This window comes from Callospermophilus lateralis, chromosome 4 (assembly GCF_048772815.1).
Source record: "Callospermophilus lateralis isolate mCalLat2 chromosome 4, mCalLat2.hap1, whole genome shotgun sequence".
Lineage (NCBI taxonomy): Eukaryota > Metazoa > Chordata > Mammalia > Rodentia > Sciuridae > Callospermophilus > Callospermophilus lateralis.
Window position 1 is genome coordinate 93,433,983 of NC_135308.1, and position 12,721 is coordinate 93,446,703.

General features: G+C 32.5%; 1 protein-coding gene across 5 annotated transcripts in view; it reads right to left on the reverse strand.

Annotated features, from left to right (window-relative positions):
- Positions 1-4,246: 4,246 nt before the first annotated feature.
- Ints13 (integrator complex subunit 13) overlaps positions 4,247-12,721 on the reverse strand; it is a 29,198-nt gene continuing 20,723 nt past the window's right edge. For all 5 annotated transcript variants that reach the window (XM_077109230.1, XM_077109228.1, XM_077109231.1 and 2 more), the window contains 6 exons: positions 12,089-12,259; positions 11,662-11,816; positions 11,108-11,338; positions 9,536-9,675; positions 5,328-5,463; positions 4,247-4,592 (listed from right to left, as the gene is read on the reverse strand). In XM_077109230.1, the coding sequence (XP_076965345.1) occupies positions 4,553-4,592; positions 5,328-5,463; positions 9,536-9,675; positions 11,108-11,338; positions 11,662-11,816; positions 12,089-12,259 (873 nt within the window). In that variant the 3' untranslated portion in view covers positions 4,247-4,552. The remainder of the gene's footprint in view (positions 4,593-5,327; positions 5,464-9,535; positions 9,676-11,107; positions 11,339-11,661; positions 11,817-12,088; positions 12,260-12,721) is intronic.

Consider the following 12,721-nt stretch of genomic DNA (forward strand, 5'->3'; position numbering starts at 1 on the left):
AAAACAGCCCTTATATTATCAACGTTCTGGCGTTGTCAGAAAGTATACCAATTCCTCAGTCCCTGGTGTTTTAAGGAAAAACCTTGATAATACTACCAAGAAACAGGTATGCAAACGCCCTAAAAAACCACCCATCTTGGAGTATAAAGTTCTACCTTCACCTCAGTAATGGAAAAGTGTGCCACTCTTCTCAGCATCTACCTTACAAAGAAAATATATGTGGAAACAAGAGCAACCACTTCTCAACTTCTAAAACATCAATTCCTATTCCATTATGAAATGAATCTCATTAATGAGAAGAAAGGTCGAGTGTTGTCGGAAATCCACATATAGCAAGAACTGTTTGAGAAACAGCTAGTTGATTCAGAAATTAGATTAACACTTGCTGAATCAAATTATCAAAAGATAAGTGATAAATAATTCATACTGTGTTAACTGCAATAAATTCTAATCACTTATTTCCCTTTGGAAACCTGGATAGTTGATTATAAATTTGTCGCCCTTGCCACCATTACGATAAACAAATCTTGTAAGGACTTATCCATTATGGTTAAATAGTTCCACCATTGGCAATAGCATCTTCAAATGAGAAAAGAGTTATATATAGAAAACAAAAACCGTATTATAATCCTCAGCATATGATTAATTTAACAATAAAAATATGACAATGTCTTAAAAGTTCCGTTCTACTATGTATGGACAAAGAATTACAGGAATCTTTACCTCTCAACTATATTTTACCTTTAACTTATAAACAAGCTCATCACACTCACCTAAAAAAGGACCACCAAAAACAAACAAACAAACAAACAATAAATCCTCCCCTCAGTTCTACCAAGTTTCCTTATAAGCAAAGACATCTTTCAGAATGAGTTTGACAACACTCATCACTATCTACTTTCAACTTCATTCCATTAACATTTCAATTGCTGCAATTTAGTTTCTATTCCAGGATACCAAGGAAATGGCTTTTTGGAAGTCATTAACAAAATGTTGGTTGGCATATCCCATCCCTTGGCTGTCTTGATCCTCTTCAGTTCCAGTAGCTCTTCTTTATGCTTACCTCCCTTTCATTTTCCCTTCTATTCTACCCTTTAAACATGATTCCCAAGGCTATCTTGAACTTAGGGTAAATTATTTTATCCACAGTCATCTCTCAGTACCCTTAAGTGATTGGTTCCAGGTCTCCATCAATCCTTGGGGACACCAAAACCTATGGCTTCTCGAGTCCCTTATATAAAATGATTTAGTATTTTATATAAATATACACTCCCACATACTTTAAATCATTTTTAGATTACTTATACAATCTAATACAATGTGAATGCTATATAAATAGCTATTATACTCTATTATTTAGAGATTCATGCAAGAAAAAAGCACATTCAGTACAGATGCCATTTTTCCCCAAAATATTTCTGATCCATGGGTAGTTAAGTCCAAGGATACAGTAGGCTGACTGTATTTTAAAACAAAAGAATATTTTTCCTTTTAATATAATAGTTTATTACCCCATTCCTTACTTAAGAAGTAATTATAGAGGCACTTAACTCAGTATCCTTTCCTTCCTTGGATCTTTTCCTTTTTGAATGATTCAAAACAGTTATGGAATTCATTTAAAACATTATAAATATAAAAATCTCTAATCAGACAGGTTGTAAGTTTACACCTTTTTCTAGGAATAAATTTTTTTTTTTTTTTTTTTGGTACTGGGGATTGAACTCAGGGGCACTTAACCACTGGGCCACATACCAAGCCCTTTTTTGTATTTTATTTAGAGACAGGGTCTCACTGAGTTGCTTAGTGCTTCACCTTTGCTGGACTGGCTTTCAACTCAAGATCCTCCTGCCTTAACCTCCCAAGTTGCTGGGATTACAGGCGTAAGCCACTGCGCCCAGTCCAAGCCTGTTTTTGTATTTTATATAGAGACAGGGTCTCACTGAGTTACTTAGAACCTTGCTAAATTGCTGAGGCTGGCTTTGAACTTGTGATCCTCCTGCCCCAGCCTCCCAAGCCGCTGGGATTATAGGCATGTATCACTGTGCCAAACTATGAAGAACTTGTTTCAATATATACAAGCTGTTAAATTTAGTTTCCATTGAATAAATAAATAGGATATAAAGACAAATATGCAGATTGAACCATATAAAATTGCCAATATTCAGCTATGTTTTTAAAAATATTTTTTAGTTGTAGATGGACATAATTTCTTTTATTTATTTTTATGTGGTGCTGAGGATCAAATCCAGTGCCTCACACTTGTGATGCTAGTACTTAATTACTGAGCTACAGCCCCAGCCCTCATTATATTTTACATATAAAAATGGTAGTTTCAGGGCTGGGGGTGTGGCTCAGTGATAGAGCACTTGCCTAGCACATGTGAGGCATTGGGTTCCACATAAAAATAAATAAATAAATAATGTTATGTCCATCTACAACAAAAAGAAATTTTTTAAGTGGTAGTTTCACATGGTTCAATCTGTTTACTAATTTTTTAAAATTTTTTTTAGTTGTAGATGGACACAATACCTTTATTTATTTATTTGTTTTTAATGTGGTGCTGAGAATTGAACCCTGTGCATCACACGTGCCAGACGACTGCACTACCACTGAGCCACAACCCCAGTTCCCTATGTTTATTAATTATCACTGAAATAAAGATCTTAATCAAACTTCATAAATACAAATTCAGATTCTGCTTTCTTAAGTCTAATGCTTCAAATCCTTATGATAATATGGGATTTTCTAAATCTGCTCACTTTGACAGCATATCCATAACAAATTAGTATCTGAATGCTTTTGTTTCCCACATGAAATTACACTGATGGTTTTAATTGAAATGTGCCAGAAACATCAAAGCAAATAACTTGAGTGCCTCATAAAACAACCTCAAATGAAATATCACATACTGGTTTGCCCAGAAATAAAGGTTCCTTAGTTCACTGTTTAGTCAGGAATATAAGTGAATTTTGAGAACTCAGACATTTAATTTGTAATGGTCCTTCCAAAAGCAAGCTCTGTATTTTTCAGACTGATTCATAATACTTACATGATGCATCAATGTCGATCAATCTATAGATTAATAAATCTACATAAACTGTATTGATAATTGTTACATGTCCATATACTGATTCTGAATAATATTCAAATACTCTCGGACTTTTTGGAATAAAATCTCATAGCATTTATGGCTGCATATAATAGTTTGTCAAACATACCATGTGGTAAGAGGACTGCTAAAATTATGCCTTAAATTATAATTATAAAAATATATGGGAATGGGGCTGGGATTGTAGCTCAGTTACAGAGTGCTTGCCTCGTACATGTGAGGCACTAGTTTCAATCCTCAGCATCACATAAAAATAAATAAAGCAAAGGAAAAACAACAAAACAACAAAAAAAGAATTTGAAAAAACTATGGGAAGGCCTAGGGTTCTGGCTCAGCCGTAGAGCGCTTGCCTAACACATACGAGGCACTGGGTTCGATTCTCAGCACCACATAAAAATAAATAAATAAAATAAAGGTACTGTGTCCAGCTTCAACTAAATTATATATGTGTGTGTATACACACACACACACACACACACACACATATATTTTAAAAATATATGGGAAAAAAAGAAAAAAAAAGATTGCAAAAGTTTCAAAAAGTTTAAAAAAAAGAAATGAACCAATAAAAATTTAATAAAATAACATTAAAATATCAGCTAAAATAATAAATAAATGAGATTTTAAGAGAGTAGACTCTCAATACAATTGAAAGTACAGCTGTTCTTGATGGGATAACTTTGATTCCTTCAATCATTAACTTTGGACATAAGATTCCCTTATAGAAAAACAACACAGAAAGCTTTCTCCTTTTCTAATAAATACTCAAGGAAAAAAACCGAGAAACCTAGAAATAGTGTTTGATACTAAAGTAACATGTTTCTTACAACATGTTAGAAGCTTCCAGATGAAGCAATACAGGAAGAAGGTTTACAAAACATTTAACATAAACCATGAATTTCAGAGGAATAAAAAGACCAAAATACACACACATACGTGCCCACCAATACAAAGGCAAAATAATTCAAAATAAACAAAACATTCTTCCTTAGAAGAGCACCCTATATATGATGCAGAATAACAGTAAGATTTTATGTAAGATTTCAAATCTTACTTAAACTCCATAAATTTCTAAGGATTGTCCGTTATTAAATGAATAATACTTTTTTCTAAAGTAACTACTCCCAGTATTTTGCATTTCAGATTTTTAATAGTTTTATTTGGCAAAGAGAAGCCTAAGAATTTTTTTAAAAAACATTTCCAGCGGGAACACCTTTTACCGTAAAATAAACTTGTGTGAGTTGGAAGGACAAATCTCAAATGTATATTTTTGACTTATATGCCAATTTTATAATTAGTACAAAAAAGATAGTTGTTGAAATATTTTAAAAATGTAAAAACCAGTCCAGGCAACATAGCTATACAATCTTGCTGTAAAATTACTTATATCAAATTCTTGCCCAAAATATTTTTGCAATATACTAAATTTCTTCAAGTCACTCTTCACTGACGGCTAGCTTTTCCATTTTCTGTTGTCTCCATCCTAAAAAAAAAAAAAAAATAGAAGAGACAAAAATGAGTTGGTAAATTAAAACATTAACTTTCCATATTTTTTCCACTTAATTATCTACCTGATAGATGGAAACTAAAATCTAATATATTTATTCATAGAACAGAACATGAGCACTTTAGGAAAGGATTAAAGTTAGGGAGTTAGCCCAATTTCCTTATCTTGCAGATAAATAAAAACAGCCTGGAGAGATTAAGTGACTTTCCCAAGGTTGAATTTCAAAGGCCACCAGTCTTTTCCTATCACTCTCCTTCTCCAAGCAAATATATGGGGAAAAAAATCTCTATCATTCAGTCAAGGATTTATTTCCTTTTCCATTAAGAATTCCTTCACCAAATATATTTTAAGAGAATTTCTTCTAAAAAATTTATTAAAACAATCAATATTTTTAATATTGTATTACTGGATAGGAAAATATTTCCCCCTTGTTATTTTATACAGATTAAGTATTGCATACTACGTGTTCTTTATAGTTTTCCCCTCTCTATGATGCTTACCAAGCACTGAAAAAAATAATGCTGTACTTTCAGGGTCATAAGCAATGTGGGTATGAGTACCTAGAATCAAACAATTTAATTTGTTTATTCCTTGTAGGTAACACACATCAATCCATCATAATAGTGAAAAATTGCTGAACACAACAAATAGTGAATAACACAGCTACATAAGCAATTAACAAAATCAATTTCTAAAATAAATAACACACACCCATTTTCCTCCTTGAGATGTTGATACAACTCAGCTCTGTTATTGACAGAGTTCAAACGTCCAGCAAACTCCTGATGTTTTCTGGAATTGGCAGTATTGATTCTATTACTCCACAAGGATAATAAGGACACTGGCCCTGGTATTGTATTAGAAAAGACAAAAAGGTAAGAAAATGTATTACTACAAAATTTAGAAATTTAATAAACTTGCCTTTAATTCTATTGTTCATTTTACACAATTAGGCAACAGCACCTTTATCATTTTCTAAAATTTATGTTTCAGTGTCCCAAGAGTACTAGCTATTTCAGTGACTCCTGGAAGAACTCAGATGTCTAAAGGTGAAATTACAGTCATGACTAAGAATTATTACAGCAACAGAGTAAGAATATATAGACAGATCAGTAGAAGGAAAGACAAATTAGACACAAACTAGAGGACTCCATTTACAGCCTTCCCATGATCTCTGCCTCCAGAGGAAAAAAAAATTTAACCAAATGTGTGTAATATTTCTGCCAGGAAAGCCTGTTAAAGACTCAAGAGTCCAGGGTTTTTACACAGGGGTTGGTTATGTAAGCATTCTCTGTCTAGCCACAACAATCAAAATTCTAGACTTCCAGAAGAAAAGCTAGTATTAAGTTCAAATGTAAGGAAAAATTACTTTATCATCTAGGGAATGTTTCAAAAGCCAAGTTCTGAGATGCCAGCCAAGGGCCAAACTTGCAATCAAGATTTTCTAATGAAAATGATAAGACAAAAGAACTACAACAGCCAAAACAATTCTGAAAAATAAAATTAAAAAAATATGTAGAGGATTCTTCACTATCTGACTTCAAAACTTAGGTTGTAGTGATTATGACAGCCCTGATTGGTGAAAGGAGACACAGACCAACAGAATATAAGATAATCCATAAATAGATCCCACAGAGAGTCAATCGATTTCTGATAAATATACAAAGGCAACTTAATGAAGGACAGTCTTTTCAATAAACACTTGTGGAACAATTAAGACACTGTACACACACACACACACACACACACACACACTGAATACTGAAACTATGTATGGTGGCACAAAACTGTAATTCCAATCTCTGCTTGGGAGATTTGAGGTAGGAGGATTGCAAGTTACAGGATAGTATGAGCTACTTAGTGAGACCATGACTCAATATAAAAAACAAAAAGAGGTGGGGATGTATCTCAGTGGTAGAACACGAATGGGGTTCAATTCCCAATACCACAAAAAGAGAGGAAAAAAAAGTCTGAAGCTATATAGCTCAGAGCACCTGGCTAGCATACATGAGGCCCTGAGGCCCTGAGTTCAATCCCTGGTACTGAAAAGAAAAAAAAAGATCAAAAAGAATATTGACCCATATTTTGCATTTTACATAAAAATAACTCAAAATAGATTATGGCTTTTAAAAGTAAAATCTAAATTATAGAACTCATAAGAGTTAGGTTTCTTTACATGTAACACCAAAAGCATCATAAAAACAAAAATTGGTATATCAAACGTCATTAAAATTAGAAACTAATGTTTTGCAAAATTCATCATTAACAGGACAAGCCAGAAAAATATTTGCAAACCACATAGCCAATAAAGGACTTGTACCCAGAACAAATAAAGAACTCTCAGAATTCAACCATAAAAAAACAACCAACCAAATTTAAAAATGGACAAGTAATTTGAAAGGACCCTTCACCAAATTAAACATACAGATGGCAAATAAGCAAATGAAAAGAGGTTCATCATCATTAGTCAGACAAGAGTGTAAACTAAAATAATAATGAACTTAGAACAGCTAAAACAACCATAGTAAATAACCCTGACGATAGCAAGTGCTAACATGGATGCAGAATAACCAGAAGTCTCCTACAATGCTGGTGGAGGTGTAAAATGACAAAGCTACTTTTGAAAAATAACATGACAGTTCCTTATAAAGTTAATTACATACTTTATAAATAAATGGAATAAAAAGAGCAAACTAGTGATATATACACAAAACACAGATGCATTATGCCATGTGGAAAAGCAAACTTCAAAAGGCAAAATAGTATTAAATTCATTACAATCACACATCAGTGGTTACCAGGGATTGGGGACAGTCATTGACAGTGTGTGATGACTACAAAGGGGCAGTGCAGGGGAATCTCAGGGGTGGACTGTTCTACATGCAGATTCAATGTCTAAACTCACAGAACTGCAGACCAGAGAGTCCCACTGCATATAAATTTTTAAAAAGTAAATTTTAAAAACAAAATTATTTTATTTTTCTTATTACTAAATTAATACATATTCAGTAGCATTCAGAATACAATAAAACACATAATGGAACAAATAAAAATAATCCATAATATCACTGCTCTAACAACTGTAAATATTTTGATCTTTAATTTAATGCCTATCAACAAAATGACATTCTGTTTTTTCTGTTACTGAATCATACAAAAAAGTTGAACAGATTTTCACCAAATCTAGAGGGCACATTTGGAACAGTACAATCTTAAGGGCAACGTATACAGCAGGCACAAAACTGGGGGGGACTAAAAAGTAATTTTCCAAAGGAAATGAAACTAAGGTATGATAAAAGGCCCATATAAGTAGCTGATCAAAAGAGACATATGATTTAGGTGGTAAAATAGAATGGAAGGAAAAATAAATGCTTTTCCAATATCAGTCTAAATGGAAAGTTTCAAGGGCAAAGAGGGATTTGCAACCAGATTGCTTCTCATAATGGTCCATTCTGTACAATATTTCCAGGGATCCATTTAATTTCCAAACAACTTAATGATAGATGATAATTCATAATTCATCTAAGTTACAAACCAGTGTATATGTGCATGAAAACTTTTTAAACAAAATTGAGATCATAGTATATATGGATTTATAGCCTACTTTTGACCCCCTAAACTTATTATATATTCATTCATTTACTCATTCATTCAATAAGTAACTGAACTCAGTATAAATGAGCCTGTGCTGGTTGATAATATAAGAGTAAATTAAAAATAATCCCTGTTCTGAAAATATTTCAGACTAGCAGAAGTGGGATGTTAGGAAGCAATGTCAATACAATACTCTGAAGTGCTACCAGAATAGCAATCCTAGGACACAATGGAAGCACAAAGAAGCAGCATCTGACTTAACTGTGAAAGGAAGGAAGTTAGGGATTTCCTTCTGAAAAAGGAGTCATGACGAAGAGAGAAGAGTAGGCATTTGTGACAATAATTATTCTTGGGCACGCTTTCATATAGTCATCTTTTTACTAATAAGTGTTTTGGCTGTTTCCAATTTTTGTCAGTATGAATAATGCTTTTTAGAGTTTTATTTTCCAAGCAATACCATTAAGAGTAAACCTTCTCATTCTGATCAACAATGGCATATTTGGGCCCACAAGAAATAAGACAATTCATCAATAGACATTTATTTAAGTCCTACTATTTTCAACATACTCTGGCAAATGCCTGAAAGGCAAATATGGCCAGGCTACCTTAAGGGTGACCTCAAATTCTGATTTCAAAGAAGCTAGTAAACCAAAAAAATGTAACACATAATATGTGTACTATGACAAAAATATATAAAAAGCAAACAAGCTCAACTTCTCCCTAGGTTGAACTGCCAGTAATGGTAATATGGCCAGCCCTGAAATCTTTATGGCCTTAGAAGAGGCACAGTAGCAAAACATCAGTTTGATGATGGCATACCATTTTCCATGTATCCTAAAAGGACTAAACCTAAACCTAGTTTAGGTCACTAGGACCTCGAATGATTTCAGGAACTCTCAATTCCGAATCATATCTTTAATGAACACACGAGGAAACTAAACTTCTCAGTCTATAAGTAAGACAGTTTAGAGAAGAATCTGTCTTCAGTAACCTTGTACTTAGGACAGTATCTGGAACATAACCAGATTCAAATTTATATATTTAGAATTTCTTATAGCATAAACTTTATAGTAAAACTGCTAACTTTCCAAAGGCTTCACATTAATGGAGATAAAACATGACTTTTATTTTTTTACTACTGACAAATATATTTACTACCTCTATCTTCCAAGGCTATTAAACAGAGAATCTCCTAAACAAAATCCAGCAATACTTAGGAGCTCTTCCCCAAAGATACAACAAAATTAAATAACACTATACAAAATTAAATTCAATTAGAAAAAAATTTACATAGTTACCTTACCTTACCTTAAGTTACACCTTACCTTTTGATTTTTCCACTTGTGGAGTTTCATCCATTTCAACAAGGGGCTTTTTGTTTGGAGGTTCTGGGGAATCAGGTGAATCTTTTATAATTTCAGCTTCAGCCAACTCTTCTTTTCCACGTTCTAAGATTCCTTTCAATCTTTTAGAGGGACAAGAAATTAAATATAGTTAAAATTTTAAAATTTTACAAATAGTTTAATAATTAAACCATCTCTGCAAAATCCAGGGGCTAATCAGAAACTTCAATCTAAAACCAGGGAAGAGAACTTAACAAATTAAACATAAATATCCCTTCCTTCATAATAAAAATGCAATAATTCAGGAATTGGCTGTAAAACAGGAAAAACTAGAGGAAAACTTAAGAAGATAACATTAAAAAGGTGAGAAATAATGGGATCTTTAGAAGATACTTCATAGTTTTAAATTATAAATATTATCAAGAAGTTTACTATCAGCTTTATAAGCTATGTACTGTGGAAATGTAGTTCTCACAGTTAGGAACTTAACTCCAAGCTTTTATTGAGTTTCATCAAGGAATAAAAACACTTTCAAAATATTCAGAGGTATATTTGAAGGTCAGTTTAAACTGAATAAGTACTTTTTTTCCTCTTTATATAATAAGCCAATTTTGTTTTAAAAGCTCAGTAGCCCTAAGGAAAAAGTGAATTTCTAAAGTTAAAGAGAATAAAACTGTTCTACCTATTTATGGATGAAGAATGAGTTTCAGAATTAGCTTCAAAATATGCCTATGAGGGTGGTGGTGAGGGTAGTGGATGTGAATATACATATATATAAACTAAGATCTGCCATGAATTAATAATTGTCGAAGGTAGATCATGGTTATCTATTTGTTCTACAGATGTTTATGTTTGAAATGTTCCATAATAAAAAAGGTGGGTTTTTTTTTAAAGGAATTTTCTAATTATAATTCCATTATAATATTTATCTCATTGACTGCCTGATTTTATGGCAAGGTTAACAGAAGATGTAGCTAATAAGATATTTTTACATAGAGATCTTTATTACTGTTTTTCAAATTTAACCTTGACATCACAGGATAAATCGCAAACTAAGGGAAAAGAATGTACTACTGAAGAAAGTTTTTGAATTAGAACTGTAAGCTCTTCTGGGCTCCCAAGGGTATTCTGTGTCTAATTTTATAAGCACTTCCCACTTTCCTGTCATCAGTGACTTGCTTGCCTGATTTTCCCATAATACTCTATGTTCTTTCAGGTCAGAGATCTTTTGCCAAATACCTGGCACATCACTGAAGTTAAATATTTTGAAACTAAAGAATAAAATTGTTTTGGAAATTCTTAACACATTAAGCAGGTACTGATAACAAACATGGTTTATGACTTTCAGAAGCTACTTAGGAAAAATTAACATTATCTTTGCTCCAACAGTAAACACATACCTTTTTAAACCCAAGAATGATCTTCTGGAGTTAAGAATGATAAGATTATAGTTATAAAATGAATAAACACATATTAAATGAAATTTGAATGTGCTATACATAGAATGTGATACAACAAAAGGTATGTGGGGCTGTATCAATGCTAAGAAATCACCTCTCTGAATCTTGCCAAGGTTTCTCCTGTTCATAATCTTTCACTGCTTTCTCTGATTTGTCCTCTTTGTCCTCCCTCTTTCTTCCTCGTTTTTTTCGTTCTTCTTCTTCTGGGGGTTTGCTCCTACATGCCATCAAACATTCTAAGACTCTTTGATGTTTCTCCGAGTTGTTGATATGGGCTCTGACCAGGGTTTCTAATTCATTCCACATGATACGGTACTGTTCGTCTCTGTGGGAAAGATTTAAAACATTCTTAGAAATGTTCTTTAAATAATATTTATCATTAAATAATATTGAAGTGTTATTTGCTACTGATAAAAGTAAAAGGAAATAAATGTTTTGTTTCCCCTCTTACCCCAGTAGCTAATGGTGGAATTCTAAATTACAATATATCTATGTCTGCTATTCATCTCCATTATTATGTACATGTGTGTATACACACACACACACATACACAGCCTCAAATATAATTTATGCGTAGAATAAATTATCTTACGAAACATTATGTATCAAGTAAATGTGATATATAAGGAAAGTAAGGAAAAAAGCTACCTTTTAGGGCCCTTTCCTCTTGTACCAACTGTGGAAATAGGTAGAGGATCATTTTTTCTTTCCATATCAACTAAGTTGTATATTGTTTTTTGACAGTTTAACACATCTTCTTCTGTCAAAGATTCTTTCACAATAACACTGGCTAATGGAACTACCTGTTAGATTTTTTTTAAAAGAAAAAAGAGAATCTGTCTTGAAAAACAAATATCAAAGCATCTAGGTGACCTTGATTTTAAAATTGACTTTAAAGAATACCATGGTGATATAATCTATAACTACTATTTAATTTTCAATAACTAATTCTTTAACTTGAGCAAACGCACATTACATTCTTTGCTTGATAAAGGTATAAATTAAAAATTTTCTAATTTGTTTCTATAAAGAATATGTAACTAATTTAGGGAAGAAAGTGAAATTATACACTTACCGCTTGCATGTTGAAAATGGTGGTTTGTGAAATAATCATAGGCCAGTAACGGGTGTGTTTTTCTAACTGATCTTTTGCTCGTTCCAAAGGGATCTCAAGACTTCCATCGATTTTATATCTGGGGTCTAGAAAAGGAGTTAATCTGTTTTCCCTCATAAATTCACCAAAATCCTAATGATAACCAAATAAGATAAAATTAGAAACTATTTCTACTGTTTCAGTATGGATTACACGTAATAGTCATTTTCCCTGATGTCTTCTCTCCTGTGATTTGCAACAAAGCACTTTTTCTAACAGCTGTCCCCTCACCTCACTTTTTTCAAACTTGAAACCTATCAGCCTTCATAAAAGGGAAATGAAGAAAGCCTCAAAATGCATAATACATTCATGCTGTTTTTTCCCTTTTTAAAAACCCAGGAACATTCATTTTATTTAACTCCTATAATTTAACTCTTTTCTATTATATAAAAGAATGAGTTATTTACATTAGAAGACCAATTTGCTTCCTTAAAAACAACTTAACATGATATTACAATGTTAACAGTGGATACTGCTAAATGATGGAATTGTAGGTAATTTACAGGTTTTTGCTTTTGCTTTTAGATGTCTGCATGCTCTATATTTTCCACAATG